Raw genomic sequence first — 21,256 nt, forward strand, 5'->3', positions numbered from 1 at the left:
AATGAGAGATAAACTATACAATATGCAATTAACCTTATCTTATGACTTTTATAAATCTTATGATAAAATCTAACTCTCTCTTAATCTTTATTATGAAAAGAATCTCGGTATTATATGAAATAATTTCATTGTAATTAATAGTTTAACTTTCAAAAATTTTGCAAAATAAAATAACTCATACATTGTATTTCTACCATATATATAAAAAAAAGATAGGTAAATATAAATAAATAAATATATATTTATATTTATATATATATATATATATAAAATGTTGGATTTTTATTATATATATATAATTTTAAAAAATCTTTTTTATATGCTATTGAATTTTAATACATACAATTTTGATTATATGTATTTTAATTGATTATATTTATAAGTATTTTTATATTATCTTAAAAAGACTGCATAGAATTATTTGTGCGACACTCTTATATGTATGTATAATTAATAGGGACCAACTACACATTTTTTTTCCACTGAATAAAAACAATCTCAATATTAAAATTAAATTATAAAAAAGATACTGTGATATTTTATTGATGAGAAATGTACATTTATAATTGTATTAAATACAAAAATAAACATGCCATGAATTACTATATATACATATTTTCATAATTATCAAACTTAAAAATATAATATTGTTACCAAAGAAGAAAGCACTATTTAAAAACTCTAAAAGTTCATAATTTGTTAAATTATTAATTAAATACTGCATTTTGTATAATTTTTAAGCTTTATTCTTTTATTTTTCTTTATTTAATTGAATAGATATTAACATCCAATGTAGCATACAGATTAAATTAACAACCAAAAAAATAAATCTTAACTTTGAAATATATTTTTGTTTCTTTTAAATATCAATCAACTGGATTTTGTACTACTATTAATATGAATTCTTTATCTGGTGCCATCATAATTTTATGTTTTTTGCTACGTATGCGCAAGAAAGTTAAATCATTTGTTGGATTCAAGTCACGTACGACAGAACGAGCTTTATCTGACAATTGACTTATCAAACCTGCGTATTGAACTGTTGTCGTATTATCTAATGTTGACTTTATAGGAATACCTAAAACAAATATAATTTTATAAATTTTTGTTTTCAACTACAAGTAAATCATGTCAATGATCTCATGTAACACCTTCTGCATTCACCACTATTGTTCCAACTACCCTTTTATGAGACTGAATTTGTTTCATAGTTTCTTCAACCTCTTATAAATTATTTCATCGAAATTTATTAATAAAATTTTTATTTTAAATATTCCAATAACGGAAGCAAATCATATGGAATAAATGCGTTCTTTAATTGTAGGCTGCATATGTGGTGGATGACTGTAAGTCCGACAAAATTCCAATATTCCATGGGAATCTATCAAAATCTATATTGTCATACTTAGCCAATGTATTACACAATATATTATGGTATATACAGGCCAGATGCTTGCAATGACACTGAGCAATAAGATCCTTGCCACTACAATCACAATGATAAAAATGATTAAATAAATTTAAAATAAATTTTAAAAAATATATTATTTTGATACAAAGTGTGTGATGAATAATATTTAATTTTGTATATTAATTATTGGATATATATGTACCTGCAATAAGAAAATGCCAGAAAAATTGTAAAATAGTTCCTATAGCACTGATATTAGATTTATCTTGTTAAGCTAATCGAATGCTGCGATGATAACTAGCCATTGCCCAACCCATGCTCACAAGTGAGCTGATAATGCTACCTGCTTGATGTACAACTGAAAAAAATATATAGAAGCTAATTAAGAAAATTATTAAAAATATATGCATACTCATACATAGGCATTTATATAATTGAAATATTATTGAAATAATAGCAAAATATCTGATTTTGTATCACAGACTGTAAACTTGCACATAAATTATTATGACAATAAATTTGCAAATAATAACATTAAAATTGAATGTAAAAATTGAAATTGAAAATATCTAACCCCGCACGCTGTCAATATAGCGGAGGGCAACTATTATTAAAAATATATGCATACTCATACATAGGCATTTATATAATTGAAATATTATTGAAATATTATGACCATAAATTTGCAAATAATAACATTAAAATTGAATGTAAAAATTGAAATTGAAAATATCTAACCCCGCACGTTGATTGATTGAAAATATCTAACCCCGCACGCTGTCAATATAGCGGAGGGCAACTATCGCCGTCTGTTGTAAAACGTGCGAGATGGACATTTCCAATACATGCATCTATTTATGTGTTGTGTACGTGTGATATATGTGTGCGCATGTGTTGTATACGTGTGAATACGTGTAGCACGATACTACTATGTTTGCGTGGTCGATGATGACAATGATGACGGGGACGTTTCTTAAAAGAAATTTTTCATATTTCGACTTTGCATTTTTATATCTCTGCTTACAAATCACGTAGAGCAGAAATAAAGACACTTTTATTATATAATTCAAACTCAATCTATCGATTAAGTCTAGTATAAACTCGATTGCTTCAGCCGTTATTGAGAATTCGAAATATTATAAAGACTCAAATGTCCGACTCGCGTTAAGATACACGGTGTCTCGGCTACGTCCTTAACTGGTCGCGAGACACTACCGTGTCTCTTGATATCTCTCGATATTCGTAAAGAGTTTAGTGCGGGAGTGGACGATCGCTTATCAGTGTGTTGATCAATTTGTGAGTATAATTCACTGCGTTTTTACAATCTACCACGAAATGGAGGAGTCAACGGACGAGAAAACGACGGCGTCGACGAAAGGTTTGCTGTCGGTGAGTGATTTCAATAATTATATCTGCGTTCGTACTTTATCCTCGACGATTCGATGTCGTTGCGTTGTGTGATAGCGATTAATACACGCATCACACCATTCTATGCGATATATGTTGTGTTACTGCATTTATTAAATTAATGAAAAATATAATAATTCTGATTTAACTATCGCTTGATTGGCAGTGCAATTTAAACATAACATTCTGAAATCTAAAGCACATATTTTAATTATTCTCTATTTAATATCGAATAATATATTACGAGAGAGAGAGGGAGAGAAATATACAGAGTTAAAGACGCTAAGATTAATGAAAAATAAATCACAGTGTTTACGATCAGATTGATTTAAAACTGATCGCGTGATAATATTAATTGATAATAAAATGGAATAATCGAAACGACATCGATTTGATTCCAACGCGATAAGTTAATTAAGAAACCAGGGAGAGGAGTATAAATTTTGAAAATGATTTTGTATCTACGTAATTCGTTTTCATTTTTTCTTGTCTCAAGTTTAACGACGCAACATATACTATTGTCACTAGCATTTTCATTTTAGGCTCTGTGTAAATATATGGCACCATACGCGTTTTGTGCAAAATGTTTTTTGTTGAAAAAAAAAAAAATCAGTAAATGATTTGTGTGAATCTCTCTGAAATTTGTATGCTCAACGATACATCGCGTGACAAAAATACAATTTGCTTTTAATTGCGCGATTAAATTGAAATAAAAATAAATTTAATTAAGAAGAGATTCTCAAAAAACTTTGAATAAAATTTTCAGATCTTTAGACCGATATATCTCAGATCCTTGTGCATATTCGTAAGAGAATTCGTTCTTTAAAATCAAGCATTTTGAACCAACTGATTCATATTAAAAGATAGATCTAAAATCCTTAAGTTCTCAAATCTTCAGAATTAATTAGGGAACTTTTACGTCCATAGGTAATTAAATTCTAGGATGCCTGGGGACCTTAAATCTAATACATAGATTCATTCGCAAATGTTTTCACTCGCTTATCGATGGCATTTACATCTTAGGCTGTTGTGTGAAAATACACACTTGAACAATTGCTTCACGTTTATGCGTTATTATGCGAAAGTTCGCATTTTGGCGCAAAATAATATCGCACTCGACTAATTACAGAGATTCATGGCAAATCGAATAATTAAATGTTAATCCAGCGTAAAAGCAATAGTGCGCTGGTTTTTTAATTGGTGCATATTGTTGTCTAAATTTCGTAAATTTTGGTTAGATCGGATAGATTCACGTTTAGAGTTTTATTTCTAATGATAAAAATATTCTGTACATTTTTCTTTTTACCAATTTAAGAAAAATCGCGGCGTTTAAACTCATTTAATCCACATGATACATTTTTTTCTAAATAATAATTATTATTTTTTGGGGGGGATTGTATATGAAATGAAAATTATTTTGCGACAGTTTTTTTCAACTTTTTTGTAATAAATGCAATAAAAATATTATTGCGTTTACTACAAAAATGTTACATACTCGTTATATCTAGATAAAAATATAATTCATAAATGTATGACGAAAATATATATAAATACTATTTTAACAATTATATGTACAATTATTCTGTGAAAACATTCTATAAAACGAAACACTTTGAAACGTTGTATAAAGCAATGTTACAATATATATATATATGTGTGTATATATATATATATATATGTATCGTGGCACCGGATCTTACAGACTTTTTTTTAAAAAAGTGCAACTTGCAAAACACGAATAATTTATGCAAGTTAATTTCTCTCATTACATAATAATATATGCAGTATACATTATATTTTAGAAAGATACTCTGGACTTTATTCGTAACTATATTCATTTTGCCTACATATACGCTAGTTATGCGAGCGCTAATCACATTTCGTTCGTTATATTATATAAGTGCCATCTCTGCCAGATTAATTATGCTCGAAATAATTGTAACGTCCTTTTCTAACGCTGAAGAATTAATCGCAACATCGGAATAGCAAAGGGATTGTTATCAATGTTTCAGAGTGTGTTTTTATATTAAACATTATTATAATCTCTCTCGACGTAACTTTTCCCGAGCTAAAACCTGCAGTTCTGATAAATGGCATGCTAAAAGTGTAATCGATGTACACCAGGCGTCGCGGTTTAAAGTTATACAAAATGCGATATGTGAGGGATGCGCGCTCAAGATTGCAACGAGATCCATATCGGCTCTGATTTTAATTATACTAAACGATCGTCGACGAATATAGGTCGAAATCGTGGTTTGATTATACAAATTGCAGTTAAACAATGTCGTATATAGTATATACGCTTAACATAATTATTGACACGTAAATAATGCAAAATAAAATTTAGAAAATTTATTTTGCCATACAATTGTGTTGGAAAATTGTTGTTCAACTCGCGATTCTAACAATAAGTACACCGAACACGAAGGGATACTTTGTGAAACTTGTGCGCGCCCCCGCGTTGTACGACAACAAGGTCTTTGGCTTGCGATGAATATATCTTTCAAGACACCAGAAAAAGTGCGACGTACGCGATGATATTGGAAATTATTTACACAGAATAGCGTCCTTAGGCGAGTAATATTTTTTTGATTTGCTCCGTGGCTCGTTCACTGCTTTCGAATTCGCGTTTTTTTCTCCAGCACGCACATCCGAGTTTTTTCCGAGTCCTCCGTGCGAGTCCTCTCTCAAAGTTTTGACCATAGTGCAATTTCAACTCGTACAAGAAAATTACGCGGGCGAATCGAAAAAAGTAGTTCGGCGATTCGCTTATGCGATTGCGAACGAAATCGCGCGGTATAGTTTATATTATTATTTTCATTTCCTCCTGTCAACAATCTCGCGCGGGACGTGTTACTCTAAATCTTATTATCGGCTAACCTATTATAAGAACGTTATGATACTTAAGTTGAGCTGCTGAATTAACAGTACGATCGTCATGAATACTTTTTTAGAGTTCTTATGATTACGCTTGCGTGTCCAGACCAGTTTTACACGGTTCGTTGCATTTAAATCATTACTTAAAATCGAGTTTATTTCACTTTCGAGTGCTTCACGCACTTGCTACCGTGCATAGTAAATCATTGCAAAATCGGTAATCGAAGAACTTTTATATTGAAATCAATTGAGATTTAAAAATTCAATATTCAGTCAGAGTAAAAAATTAGCAAGCATATTAAAATCCCATCACGAATCCTACATTCGGTTTTCCGTCCCTTTTTTCTTTCCTTTTTTTAAACGCGGCATAATTAGGCGATCATTCTTCGTTTCCATCAGCTAAGCTATCCATTTTTTCTATCGAAGAAAACGAGTAATCGGCCGTCAGATAATCGTCATAAAGTTCGCGATTGAACATGAGACAAATGTATGTTGTCAATAATTAGTGTAATAATAATTCTTTCGTTCTAAATTTTAAACTAGACACGAAGAAACATCGAGGTTACAGTTAAGAGCACAATTCATGTAATTTTTTTTTAAATAGCCTCTCTCTTTCGGTTTGTAGCGTCGAATCAAAGTTCCTGGGGCAGTAACAGGACCAGAGATTCGATCCAGCGAAACGGACATTCCAAGAATTTAACACACTCTAATCTGAAAATTCGCACGGATATATTTTTATTTTTTTACTTATTTTTCTGTCAAATAATTCGCGAGCGCGATTCGCTCAAACGAGGATCAACGAGTGAAAACGCCGTAAGGTCACCGCGATCGCTGTCGATTATTATCGATTGTAATCAGTTCGACGCGATTGCGACAAAGCGGCGTGTGTGTGTGTATATATATATATATATACATATATATATATAACACGAAATATCTGTTATTTAGACACTTACGATATATCAGGTCACGATAAATTTGTCAATAGTTAATATCGAACGCTCGTAAGACACAATGTAAGACACGCTAAACTCTAGGCGATTACTCTAATTGTAAGTAAGACGAAAACGTGTACATCGATGCACTTAAATTATCGTTACGCGCCACACATTGGGATGCAATATTAATAGAATATATATTTTTCTGGAGAATATATTTATGAAAAAAATCGCGACATCTCTTCGTTACGAAATTCTTCATCAAAGTCCGGTGAATTTGGGGTGGGTTGAATCGTGTGGTTTTTTTAATACTCTGTAACGCATATCGGGACATATCGAAACGTAACGTTTCGCGAATGATTCGCGAAGAAGCGAGTATCCGGAAAAAGCACGACCATGGAGAGCGGCCAAAGGGCTCAAATTTGGCTGGCACCCTACGAGCGCGCGTTTACGCGAGATACTGGATCGAAAGGAGAATATATAACGAGTTCCCAATCCGCGCGCATTATTAATTTATTCGTGAATTATCCCTGTCTGGCGACTGCCATTTTGAACGTTTACTCAACACAGAGTGACACGATCTATCTACGTATCTATCTATACTTGTGTCTCACGCGGCACATCTCTCTTCTATCAGGTTTTTCCGATCTACGGTTTAAAACTACGGTAATCTACAAACAACGTTAGAGACTAACAATCTCTACTGTCTCTTTAAAACAACGGCGCCCGTCTCTTCAACGTTTTCACAAATCATTTTTACGCATTCCCCTAATATATGGTTTGCGTAGGAAATGGTAAATATAGTAGTGGTTTAATAGAAGTCGGAAAAGACGAAAGAGATTTAAATGGATTCATACGTTTTATGAATCCTTTCTGACTCTCCGAAGCAAATCGGATCGTTAGGCCATAGGTGTAAATATTCATAGCGACTAGATGCCGATGTATCGTTTTACGACGTTTATATATTTTCGCGTTGAAATATCTCGATTCTATCGAGCAAATTGCTCGCGATCCTTCCCCTTGCAAAACACCGTCACTTATCCAATTTGATTAGTTAATCCTTCATTACTTTCGCAAGCTTTGTTCCAACAAAAAGAAATGCTTGTCGTTCAATTAACGCGGTGTGATAATTGAAACTTGGCCGCGTGTAACGAAACGGTCTGAACACGCGAGCTCGATAAAGTGGATCAAAGTGAAAATCGAAATCGAATTTGTGTGAGTCTGTTGTAAATGTAAAATGCAAAGATACTTTTTCTTTAAATATCAACACGACACAAAAATATTACAGGTAACCTAAAGTCGCATAGGTTTTTACATAGGGCGCATCCACTCTACAGTTTTCCCTGAAACAGACAGTACGAGCTCCGTACGAATAAAAGAACATTATAATGTGAGATAAAATTTACGTGTGTGAGAGTACGGAGAGAATTCTTTTTTTTTTTTTTTTTTTTTTTTCGCGGGGAGAGCAAGCGTAATCCTATAAGATTAGGAGTCGGATCAGGTCATCAGGTACTTACTCGTCCTCCCACGGGCATACTTCGTTAACATTATTGTCACGCTCCCGAGGCGCCGCCTGCGCCGTCGCCGGTCGGTCCTCCTGTCGGGCGTCCGGTTCCCAGACAGGGACGACCTGCGCCTCGTCCGGCGGCTCCTCGGTCGTCGCCGGTTCCTCCTCGGCCACCGGCGACACATCCGCTCCGGTGTCGGCCCGCGAGTCGACCTCGGCCCTCGTTCTTTCCTCGGTCACGAGCTCCTCGACATCCCTCGCCGTGCAACTCTCGCTCGCGTCTTCGTCGACGTTCTCCATCGTGGAGTTGTCGCTCGGCAGATCGCCCACGATCGCGCTGATGCTGATCAGAGGCGCCTTCGCGCTCGTCCTGAGAACGGAGGAAAATAATGCGTATTTCGTCTTTCAGGGTGTCCAGCGGTCAGGGAAAACTCAGGAAATTTTACTATTTATCTGGATTTTTGTCACATTATTCTACATTTGTCGTACATAATACAGATTCTATAATTGATTTAAATTTTTGTTTTTTAACTTCCGAACCTTTTCATTCTTGAGAAAAATATCTCAAGGATTTAACATTAAATCATAGATATATGCAAATTATATATTTGGAAAAAATAATACTAAATAATATACTAAAAGGGAAAAAATAAATTTCTGGTCTTGAAAAATCTGAAAAAGTCAGGGAATTTTTTTCATTGAGTCTGCTGGACACCCTGTCTTTGATATTTCGTTGAAATAGAATACGAACGTATATCAGGAATTAAAGCTACTTACTTGGGACTCGGCTGGCTCTCTTTAACGACGACGGATTCCACGGGAGACTCCTCCTCGGGCACGATTTTTTCCAGGGACAATCTCTCTTCCACCCTCTCGACGACCACGTGGGAGTACTCGAATGATTGCTGGGGCGACGGATAATTGCAGGATGACACGGACGCGCGACTCATCTCTGATAACCTGATACGGCCGCTTGCCGAGCAGGTAGAATAATTTCGCGTTATCGGGCCGGGGCCTGAAGTCGCTGTACCTGTACGTTCCGAGAAAAATAATTGTAGTTTAATTTAGAGTTCCTCTCTCTGTACCCGGGCGATCAATCCTTCTTACTGAAAGATCTATGAAGTTGGCACCCCAAAATGCGAATTTTTCCAAAATTTATATGGCATTCGATTGTCCATAAGATAATCATTTTTTGTCCACCATGTAAAAAAATTAAAAATAAAAAATTTTAATAAATTTTATTATGAACACCTCTACATGTACCTTAATTTATCATTTTAAAATAATTGCACTTAGGGATACATATCGAAATACATAGATAATTAAAAAAACGCATCTAGGAGTGTTCATGATAAAATTTATTCAAATTTCTTTTTTAATTTTTTTTTGAAAGGTGGACAAAAAATTCTGGACAACCGAATGTCATATAAATTTGGTAAAAGTTCGCATTTCAGGGTGTGCACTTCACAGATCTTTTACCGAAGGACGTCTGCCGCGATTGCGAACCGACCTATGCTACCGCTATGTTGCAAGCTACACGACTTGCGCAGCCGTTCGGAGACCTCCGCGATGGCGAGGCTGACGTCCGACGACGAGCTGCAGGAGTCTAGCTGCGCCGAATTTTTGCGAGAGGCGCGCGCTGCCTCGGCGGCGTGAGCTGTCATATGACCGCCGCTGTCCCACACGTGTCGGGCCTGATCAGCTGATGCTGTCCCGCCAGAGGCAGCGGCGTCCGCTGCACCGTGCTCGGAGCTCGGACCCGGCGCGGATTCCCACGGGCATACGTCGTCCATAGGGCGAACCGCTACTTCCGTCGCGCCAGCATCCCTGACAACAGGAACTTTATTATATTTAGTTTTCACCGTTTGCTCTCAGCAAATTTCCACGCGCGGTGTATTACGCGTGTTTCTTTTTTTTTTTTTTTTTTTTTTTTTGCGTGTGTCTATGTGTGTGTGTGTGTGTGTGCGTGTATCTGTATATGTGTCTGTATACGCGTGTTCTTTTTCTTTTCAACTCAATTAGTCGATATACATGCATGCTGTGGTACCATTCAACGACTAGGAAAAGTATGGGTATCTCTATACATACGTGTGCGCCAGGTGTCCCGGAACTATCCTGTTGGAAAAATCCGTGGTCCGAGCAACGAGTGATAATTCCGGGACATCCTATGACGGATCTGGATACGAGTCGCGTGTTTTCGTGGAGTTTCAATCCTTAGAGTCCTCGTGTCGCGCATTGTCGAATACAACGTAGCTTTTCGCGATTATGCGAAAAATTCTTTTTTTTTCACGGGATATTAAATAAATGATCAGAAAAGGGATTTTACAACATAAAAAGATGGATACATATATCTTTGTCATTTTGTGCAGATTAATGTGCTTGACAAGTATCGCATGTGTTGCATAAAGTATGTTAATTACAGATAGGAACACAGAGAAATAAGTAATTTGATACGGACAACACAATATCAACATTAATTGTACGGAGTGTCTCAATAAGAAAAAATATATATATACATACTTTTAATTATTTTAATTATTATTTTACTCTAATATATATAAAACATATGTATATAATTATATATCAATAAGGCGTGTGCACATATTTCGATAGAATAATTAACGCAGTCTGTTTGAAACACTCCGCACAAAATACGACAGTATTCGATAGTATTCAAAAACACTGAGACTTTTATCAAAGAGGATCTCAAAGACAACAGAGAGCATCGTTAATATCGCCAATACAATTACCAACGATACTGCTTTACACACATTTTGGTGAGCTTTCCATAAACGCATGATTTCTTGGAGAGTGCGAAAGTTTTTCAAACACACACACCGAGATAAGAGGATTTGCCAAAGAGTCTGGATATATATACGAAGGTACAGTGGAGCGTGCGTGCGCTGGAGCGCGTTAATTAATCAATTGGCTCGCGTTCTTCCTCGTGTCGCGGCGAGACGACAGAAGGAAAAGGCGCGAACACGGATGTTGATTAAGAAAAGGCGCTTCTCGCGTTCGCCGCCCGCTCCCACACTTAATCGAGAGAGAGAGAACCGTGATATGCATCGGTCGTGTGACTTACTGAATACTACGTGGACTAGGCCTCGAAGGTATCTTTATGAGTCGTGGTAGATCTCCCCTGAAAATACGACGCGCACGGATAAGCCTATCGTATATCGGCCACGTTCCACCCGCGGTGTCGCGCAAACGAATAAGCATGCTAAAAAGCGCATATAAAGTATATCCCGCCGGAGAACGGCGAGAGGGACAGATATACGCTCTCTCCTTTTTTTTTTTTTTTCGGGGACCACTCTCGGGTCCCCGCAAGCACCGCGTACCTGTATGGGATGTCGGTGAGGTTCGATTGGCTGTGTGAGTGCGGCACTCGCGGCGCGGAGGATACGTCGCGGACCCCGCACACGGTGAGCTCGTGAGCACTTCCGGATAGACTCCGGTCGCTTCCTCTTCGTCTACCGCTGCTTCCGCCAACGTTGCCGCCCCCTCCCCCGCCCCCGCTGCTACTTATATTAGCGTGCTGCAAAGTGCTAGACGTCGGTGTCGAAGTGGAGGAAACTTTCTTCTTGGCTTGGCCGCCAAAGACGAAAAATCTGTGAAAAAATCGATCGGAGATTTCCCTTTAGTTTCTCGAAGCACGTTTATTATGTTAATTATGTACATACACAGAGAACATTTTTTTCTTTAGAATTTACCCTGAAAATCATGGTAATCGTGGGAGAATATTGGAAGAATTTTGTAAGTTTTTTTGATTAATATTTATCACAATAAAATATTAATATCTACGACAATAAAGTATAAAATATATATACTCGATTAATTTTATTGTGTACCTATTAATCTTTTTTATTGTGGTAAATATTATTAATGCGAAAAACTCTTGTAAAATTTTTCCAACACCATACTTATTATCCTGCGATTACCATGATTTTCAAGATAAATTCTAAGAGAAAATTTTCTCCGTGTAATAATAAGAGAGAACCTACCTCTTCTTTTGTAAAGGTTGCACTCCAGCGGCTAAGAGATTACGATATTGATCGGAGCGAATAAATCTAGGATAGCAGTCCTTCTTCAGGAGTAACGTATATACATGCTCCGCGGCGGAATCAAACGTAAATCTGCTCGGATTTTTCATCTCTTGATGAACCTTCTCCATCGTTTTCCCATCTATGTTGATTTCGCAGGGAGCTCCAGGCGCCAAGAATTCTCTGCTCGTTTAAACGCGTCATAAATAAATGTTTTTCCCCCAAAGTTAAATTGTAATATTATAATTATAATAACGCGCGTACCTAAAAATTTCGTTGACCTTGTCAGGTATTTGTGCTTGAAAACTGTGCCTGAGATCTTTAACTGCCTGCCAAAACCTTATATTCTCGTGACTGTACTCCTTTCTTAAATAACTTGTGAATTCTTGTAAACCTGTTGCGGGAGAACGGTGTTTGTGAGAGTCGTTCTAACGAGATGAAGACGATGTTGTATTAATACGATCAAAAAGTTTTACCTGTAGGATCAGACATAAGTTCTTCCATCGACAGCGCCCATCGTTTAACACGTTTCTCCGTAGGAACGTCCACTCTGAACGCGTGATCGAGTTATTTTATTAGATTCGCCATCGATATTAGATAACGTATATATATATATATATATATAGATGTCGATATTACTTACAAAGAACTATTCAGTTGCCAAAACGTATGATCGTCGGTGATCCATGGATTGGAAGGTTGCGGCTGTACGAACATCGGGTCGTATTCCACGTACGTGTTGAAGTATGATTTCAAATTTTCGATCGCAGTCGAAACCTTTATCCTCGTGCGTGTCAAACTGTTCCGTAAAAGGTCCACCTACACGGTTGAAGAATTTGTGTTAAAAATAGATATTACATGTCCCAAACGGTCCACAGAAATTTTTATGTTAATTTAACATAATATGGATATGTTAAATGGAGACACAAATACTGTGTTAATATTTTTAACATAAAATAAGTACAAAACTTTAGGTAATTTAAAATAAATTTTGTGCAAAATTAACATTGTTTTAATGTAAAAATGTTGATTTTAGATTTTATCCTCTTCACTTATATTATAAAATAAAAAATCAACATTTTATCATTTGTAAATTTTAACAGATAAATCTTGTCGCTAATGAAACAGAATATATTTATTGTGCAAAATTAAAAAACTCATTGTTCGGAAAATAATGATTGACTGTTATTTTTAGGAATATAATAAAAAAAATATATTGTATTTATATATTTATAATTTAGAAATATAAAAAAATGTTTTGACATATTGAAAATAAAATTATAAAAGTATATATATTACTAAAATATTAATGTTAAAATTGAAATTATGTTGTTAATAATGAATTAAAAAAAATATTAATAAAATAAAAAAACGTAATTTTAACGGAATTAACGCTTATCTTATGATAAATGATAAAGTCAGATTAATTTTAGCAACTGACAACAAATTAATTTTGTTTATTATTTTCCGAATAATCAAGTTCACGTATTACTTTTAATTAAGTTTTGCCTATGTCTAAAATTTGATTAATTTGTCTCTTTTCACGTCTCTGTTGAATTTGTACGATACATTTATATACAGTTATTTATTTAAAGAGCGAATGGAAATAAGTGTTTTAAATTTGACTCATGTACTTCACAATATTTATGCTACCGGTGCACTTGATGTGGCTATTAAAATGTTCTGTTTCTCTCTATAATTATATATCATACTTTTTATTGAGCTTCCTAAAATAATTTATTGATGCAGATTACATGTTATCAAAATAATATTTGAAATATAAGATGTACAGCCTGTATGAAGTTAGCCCCCCATTTTTCGAATTTTAAAATTTTAAAGGTTGTTCCAGGTTGTTCTAGACTTGTTCTAAATTGTTCCAAAAGATCAAATTTAAAAAATAAAAATTTTCGCGAAAAATGGAAAAAAACGATTTTTTGACCTGGCCCCCCATTTTTCGAAAATCGAACTTTTAAAGGTTGTTCCAGATTGTTCTAGTTGTTCTAAACATTGTTCCAAAGTGATAATTCCCTAAACAAAATATTTCACGAGATATAATAAAAAAATAGTTTCGTGCGCTAAAACAGTATTTTTACGTTTTCGGCTATAGTTATTATCTCTTAAACACCAAACTGTATATTTTAGCTAAAAACGAACAGAACAACCTGGAACAACTCTCAATTTTGCTAGAACATAATTTTAAAGAGTACTTTACTCTTGGAAATAAACATATTTTTGTTGTTTTTTCGTGTTTTTCGACCGATAACGACGTGACAGCGGTCCCAAACTATAGAACAATTACGTACTGGCATAGAACAACTTGGAACAACTCTCAGTTTTGCTGGAACATAATTTTAAAGAGTACTTTACTCTTGGAAATAAACACATTTTTTTTGTTTTTTCATCTTTTTTGCTCGCTAAAGTCGCGATAGCGGTCCCAAACTATAGAACAATTACGTACTGGCATAGAACAACTTGGAACAACTCTCAGTTTTGCTAGAACATTATTTTAAAGGGTACTTTACTCTTGGAAATAAACACATTTTTTTTGTTTTTTCATTTTTTTTGCTCGCTAAAGTCGCGATAGCAGTCCCAAACTATAGAACAATTACGTACTGGCATAGAACAACTTGGAACAACTCTCAATTTTGCTAGAACATAATTTTAAAGAGTACTTTACTCTTGGAAATAAACACATTTTTCTTGTTTTTTCGTGTTTTTCGACCGATAACGTCGCGACAGCGGTCCCAAACTATAGAACAATTACGTACTGGCATAGAACAACTTGGAACAACTCTCAGTTTTGCTGGAACATAATTTTAAAGAGTACTTTACTCTTGGAAATAAACACATTTTTTTTGTTTTTTCATCTTTTTTGCTCGCTAAAGTCGCGATAGCGGTCCCAAACTATAGAACAATTACGTACTGGCATAGAACAACTTGGAACAACTCTCAGTTTTGCTAGAACATTATTTTAAAGGGTACTTTACTCTTGGAAATAAACACATTTTTTTTGTTTTTTCATTTTTTTTGCTCGCTAAAGTCGCGATAGCAGTCCCAAACTATAGAACAATTACGTACTGGCATAGAACAACTTGGAACAACTCTCAATTTTGCTAGAACATAATTTTAAAGAGTACTTTACTCTTGGAAATAAACACATTTTTCTTGTTTTTTCGTGTTTTTCGACCGATAACGTCGCGACAGCGGTCCCAAACTATAGAACAATTACGTACTGGCATAGAACAACTTGAAACAACTCTCAGTTTTGCTAAAACATCATTTTAAAGGGTACTTTACTCTTGGAAATGAACACATTTTTTTTTGTTTTTTTATCTTTTTCGCCCGCTAAAGTCGCGACAGCGATCGTAAACTATAGAACAGTTACGTACTGGCATAGAACAACTTGGAACAACTCTCAATTTTACTAGAACATGTTTATTTCCAAGAGTAAAGTACTCTTTAAAATTATGTTCTAGCAAAATTGAGAGTTGTTCCAAGTTGTTCTATGCCAGTACGTAATTGTTCTATAGTTTGGGACCGCTATCGCGACTTTAGCGAGCAAAAAAGATGAAAAAACAAAAAAATGTGTTTATTTCCAAGAGTAAAGTACCCTTTAAAATAATGTTCTAGCAAAACTGAGAGTTGTTCCAAGTTGTTCTATGCCAGTACGTAATTGTTCTATAGTTTGGGACCGCTATCGCGACTTTAGCGAGCAAAAAAGATGAAAAAACAAAAAAATGTGTTTATTTCCAAGAGTAAAGTACCCTTTAAAATAATGTTCTAGCAAAACTGAGAGTTGTTCCAAGTTGTTCTATGCCAGTACGTAATTGTTCTATAGTTTGGGACCGCTATCGCGACTTTAGCGAGCAAAAAAGATAAAAAAACAAGAAAAATGTGTTTATTTCCAAGAGTAAAGTACTCTTTAAAATTATGTTCTAGCAAAATTGAGAGTTGTTCCAAGTTGTTCTATGCCAGTACGTAATTGTTCTATAGTTTGAGACCGCTATCGCGACTTTAGCGGGCAAAAAAGATGAAAAAACAAAAAAAATGTGTTTATTTCCAAGAGTAAAGTACCCTTTAAAATAATGTTCTAGCAAAACTGAGAGTTGTTCCAAGTTGTTCTATGCCAGTACGTAATTGTTCTATAGTTTGGGACCGCTATCGCGACTTTAGCGGGCAAAAAAGATGAAAAAACAAAAAAAATGTCTTTATTTCCAAGAGTAAAGTACCCTTTAAAATAATGTTCTAGCAAAACTGAGAGTTGTTCCAAGTTGTTCTATGCCAGTACGTAATTGTTCTATAGTTTGGGATCGCTGTCACGTCGTTATCGGTCGAAAAACACGAAAAAACAACAAAAATATGTTTATTTCCAAGAGTAAAGTACTCTTTAAAATTATGTTCTAGCAAAATTGAGAGTTGTTCCAGGTTGTTCTGTTCGTTTTTAGCTAAAATATACAGTTTGGTGTTTAAGAGATAATAACTATAGCCGAAAACGTAAAAATACTGTTTTAGCGCACGAAACTATTTTTTTATTATATCTCGTGAAATATTTTGTTTAGGGAATTATCACTTTGGAACAATGTTTAGAACAACTAGAACAATCTGGAACAACCTTTAAAAGTTCGATTTTCGAAAAATGGGGGGCCAGGTCAAAAAATCGTTTTTTTCCATTTTTCGCGAAAATTTTTATTTTTTAAATTTGATCTTTTGGAACAATTTAGAACAAGTCTAGAACAACCTGGAACAACCTTTAAAATTTTAAAATTCGAAAAATGGGGGGCTAACTTCATACAGGCAGATGTACAGCATTATTGCTATAAGAATATTTAAATTAGAAAATACTATTCATTATCTTATAATCCGAATTAAATTTTCAAAATTATTTATACATTATAGAATAGAAAAATTATTTATTCTATCTATTTAAAAAATATGAAGTAAAAAAAATAAAAAATTTCAGAGAAAATTTTATATTTAAAATATATTGTTGTAATACTCTGAAATATATATATAGAGAGAGAGAGGCATTTATACAGTTTTCTTCGACTAATTATCTGCGTAATGTAACATTTCTGACATTTTCATTCGCATCATTTCCTTCTTATTTGTTCGAGACACCGTGTAGTCGTCGAAAAAAAAATATTCGTTCTCAGAATAAGCAGATGAAAAGAATTGACGTCGTTTGAATTTTTCGATACTCGTTAGAGTCGTTGCTCGAATGCTGCGTTATTAAAAATTAAAATTTAATATATATATATACAGAATAAATTACATATCACAAATTCGAGAAAAGTTGAAAAAAGGCAAATTAATAAAGTTTTGAATTTGATCCTATTTCAATTTTCTGAAATCGCGATTGTCTTGCAATCGCAAACTAAATCTTTATTGTGAAATATGATTGGATTTGAATATAATATTGTATAATAACACCTTTGAATAAATATAATTAATATAATTAATTAATGTCTGTATAATTAATATAATTAATAAATATTATTAAGCTGAATATATATTATATGTAAAAAAATTTTTATAATTATTTAAATGCTTAAATGCAGAGCACTAAATTTTTTTTTAAATTTTCTGGGAGGGAATTACTGCAGTGACTTCTCTTTTATTCAATTAATTATTATTAAAAACTATAACATATTATTATATTAGGAAAAATAAAACTAACCCGAGGAAAAATAATACTAATATTAGGAAAAACAAAGCTAATATTATGAAAAATAAAACTAATATTAGGAAAAATAATATTATGCTTAGGAAAAATGTATTTTTGACAAGTTCTAAAGTATTAGAAGTTAGTATAAAATTGAGAAATGGCGCGCGCTATCGTTCGTCTAGTAAAATAAAAAATCAACATTTTTTCCTGTAAATTTTAACAGATAAATCTTGTTGCTAATGAAACAGAATATATTTATTGTGTAAAATTAAAAATAGATGCACATTGTGTTATTTTTACATCTTTTTCACTCGTTTTATAATTTAACATTTAAGTTCAATGATGCAACAGTAACATGTTAAATTAACACATGAATATGTCAAATATTTAATATAAAAATTTTCACGGCGGGACTGTTGTAACAAGAAAACACAAATGTACACAATCCTGTGTAAATAAATAAAATTAATCCGGGCGTGTTAGTTAAAGCGGGTCTTTAAACAGAGGGATCGACGCGTTTTTCTCACCTCACGTTGCAAATCGGTAAGGGTGCGTTTCCGTGACGGTGGTCGTGGAAATCCGGGACGAAAACGAGTAGGTACAGGCACGACTTCCAGGCTACTGAGACAACCGGGTGGCGGCCGATAAACCCTCCAAAATGCTCGTTCCTGCGAGTCGCTCACTATCTTGTCCCCTTTTTTGCGCTCCTTGGACAGGCGTACCTGAGCCCATACAATCAGTAGCATTTCAAGAAGTCGCGTGTTCGAATATGCGAAATTTGGTATTACATGGAACCATATAATGTATGTGTGTGATTGTCTGTATAAATATAGAATACAGACAAATACTATCCTTGTCAAAAGATCAACATCTTTTTTTAAACAAATTTTTCAGAAATGTATCGTTTTCGAGATATCTCACTTTAATATGCTAATATGTATATTATGTAAATTATGCATATTTATTATACATATTAATTTTCGAGATATCTCACTTTTTAATATGCATATTAACAATACCTTTTTAATATGCATTTGCTATTTTTTGATTCTTCACGTAAATAACTTTTTATTTAAAACTTTTGATAAATTTTCTTATAATTAAATCAAATATTTATATTTTTAATGATAATATTAACATTTAAAGAAATGTTATTTGAGTTCATATAAAATAAATAAAAGCAACAATAGTAGCAATGTGTTGTCCCACTCTTATATAAAAATAGATGGTAATGTTTATGTATAATGCAAATATTAAACTTAATTACAACAAAATTATTAAAATTTTTATGTACTTATGAAGAATCATTACACAAATAATAAAAAACAACATATATTCTACAAGTAGCATGTTAAAAAAATTAAATAGGTAATTTATGTAGATATGAAAACGATGTATTTCTAAAAAATTTGCCAAAGAAAAAAGTTACTTATTGATGAAAAAATATAATAGTATCTTATTTATATAGAACACACACTGTGTGTATGTATGTATATATGCGTGTATATGTGTGTATTGATAAAATGAAAAATAATTGCGCGATAGCGACGGAGTTAGTCACCTGCTCTTCTGCTTGTAGTTGTATTATATCCCATTTGTTCTGCAAGTTCGTGCGCAGGCGGTTGAATTCTACCTAAAGACAGTACGATTTATTTTCACGAGTGTCCTTAAATACGCATGTCAATTGCTTGTTTTATTGCGATATCATTACGTACGATCTCATAGTCCTCGAGAGCGTGACGTTGTTTGTTCTTCAGAGTTCGTTTAACCAGATAGATCGCGTGCTCGACATTGTCAGGGGTTCTGTGTTGCCACGGCCAATAATAGGGTGTCTACGCGCATCAATTTTCAAGATAAGCAATTAGATGAGATACCGAACAAGAGAGACTTAAGAATTATGTTTCTTTCTTTATATTAATTCCGGAAGCTGTGTAACATACCTGAAATCTATATAGAGAGCTATCGTCCTTTACAGTGAGTGTCTTGGAGTCATTCACTGGGAAGAAGTAGCCATACTGGCATAGTTGATTAGCAATATGGACCGCCTCTACTGTCAAACATAATAACACACTTTGATATCTGAGGAGACACTTACATCGACGAAAGCCTCTAATTGTCGTTTAGGGTCGTGCAGGTTCTCTCAAACGATGCGACATTGCTCTGTGTGTCGTATTTTAGTAGAATCTGTCTGTTCGCAACTCTTTCCAGCGAACGTATATTTATACGTCGACGTCCATATTAAATTATAATTTTGCTATCATTATGGGAAATGTAAACTGTGCGCTGCTTTGACGTTGGTGCTCTCGTCGGGAAGGTAATATCAACTCTCTAAATATTCTTTTACTTGTCAAATAATTAATTTGGTTTCAATTAGATTTACCTGTCGCACACGTAAATGTATTCTCGGTAAATAAATACTATCCGCGATTTCCCCAACTATCTCATCAAGAGTTACGAGGACATTAATTTTCTGTAAATTCACTCGATGCCTCGCGCGATAAAACGGAACAGATTTTCGACGAAATTTACATTTATTCATTTGCACGCTGACGAATCGTCGCTCGCATTCGAAAAGAACCGAAAAATATTTTAATCCGTCACGAATTTTCTCACGTGTGTATAACATCATCATTATAGGTATATGTTTTCGATAACGGAGAAAGTTTTCTCTTAAAATTTACCCTGAAAATTATGGTAATTGTGGGATAATAGATAGAGGAATTGGAAGAATTTTATAAGAGTTAATATTTAGCAGGATTAGGTAATAATTAGTTAAAAGATAAAAAATAGTTAAAAAGTTAACAACTTTTAATTTAGCTTAGTTAATTTAAAAAGTATTAATTTTTAACTTCAACTAGTTATTTTTTACTTTAAACTTATTAATTTTTTCCCAAATTAAATTCTTTTATCTCTGAATCCCATGATTGTTTTTTTATAAAGTTAAGTTATAAACGAATTATTTTTAAATTAAAGTATTAATTTTTATGTTTATTTGTCATCAATTGTAATTACCAAAAAATATATTTCTATATAAAAATCAAAATTTCTTTGTTATTTGTTATTTGAAAAGAATTAACAAACAAAATTCTAATTTAATATAAATAATATTTTTAAAAATTAACTTTTGATTTAACTTCAATTAATTTAATCCTAACTTAATTTTAACTGAGTTAATTTTAAGAGTTTAACTAGGCTCTGTAATATAAATATAAATTTAACATATATAAGATAGGCAATAAGAGCCAAATCGCGGATGACAGTGCGTTATTCTAAACGAAACTAAATTTTTTTCGTTAGAATTAAATACCTGTGCACAAGGCACCAAATTTTTACTTGGACACTGCCAAGATATACAATTGGAATAATCTCTACAAGAGATTTTTAATTCCATGTATCCCCTATTCCCCCTAA

At 33.5% G+C, this 21,256-nt stretch overlaps 2 protein-coding genes across 8 annotated transcripts in view; one reads left to right on the forward strand and one right to left on the reverse strand.

Annotated features, from left to right (window-relative positions):
- Positions 1-303: 303 nt before the first annotated feature.
- The window catches only part of LOC114941346 (uncharacterized), an 81,728-nt gene continuing 60,775 nt past the window's right edge, over positions 304-21,256 (reverse strand). For 5 of the 7 annotated variants that reach the window (XM_085482681.1, XM_085482683.1, XM_085482678.1 and 2 more), the window contains 17 exons: positions 19,786-19,895; positions 19,561-19,677; positions 19,407-19,478; positions 18,373-18,567; positions 12,824-12,999; positions 12,657-12,730; positions 12,445-12,574; positions 12,142-12,363; positions 11,479-11,748; positions 11,223-11,279; positions 9,651-9,967; positions 8,918-9,170; positions 8,151-8,510; positions 2,436-7,976; positions 1,614-1,769; positions 1,152-1,486; positions 304-1,078 (listed from right to left, as the gene is read on the reverse strand). In XM_085482681.1, coding sequence (XP_085338807.1) covers positions 7,916-7,976; positions 8,151-8,510; positions 8,918-9,170; positions 9,651-9,967; positions 11,223-11,279; positions 11,479-11,748; positions 12,142-12,363; positions 12,445-12,574; positions 12,657-12,730; positions 12,824-12,999; positions 18,373-18,567; positions 19,407-19,478; positions 19,561-19,677; positions 19,786-19,895 — 2,414 coding nt within the window. In that variant the 3' untranslated portion in view covers positions 304-1,078; positions 1,152-1,486; positions 1,614-1,769; positions 2,436-7,915. The remainder of the gene's footprint in view (positions 1,079-1,151; positions 1,487-1,613; positions 1,770-2,435; positions 7,977-8,150; positions 8,511-8,917; positions 9,171-9,650; positions 9,968-11,222; positions 11,280-11,478; positions 11,749-12,141; positions 12,364-12,444; positions 12,575-12,656; positions 12,731-12,823; positions 13,000-18,372; positions 18,568-19,406; positions 19,479-19,560; positions 19,678-19,785; positions 19,896-21,256) is intronic. The other 2 variants (XM_085482684.1, XM_085482682.1) reach the window with 2 other exon arrangements.
- Positions 1,672-21,256, forward strand: part of MICAL-like (protein) — an 86,685-nt gene continuing 67,100 nt past the window's right edge. Inside the window, exon 1 of the mRNA XM_029316312.2 lies at positions 1,672-2,800. The gene's annotated coding sequence lies outside the window, so the exon portion shown is untranslated. The remainder of the gene's footprint in view (positions 2,801-21,256) is intronic.

This window comes from Nylanderia fulva, unplaced genomic scaffold (genome assembly GCF_048542155.1).
Source record: "Nylanderia fulva isolate GAGA-0341 unplaced genomic scaffold, ASM4854215v1 Scaffold21, whole genome shotgun sequence".
Taxonomy (NCBI): Eukaryota; Metazoa; Arthropoda; class Insecta; order Hymenoptera; family Formicidae; genus Nylanderia; species Nylanderia fulva.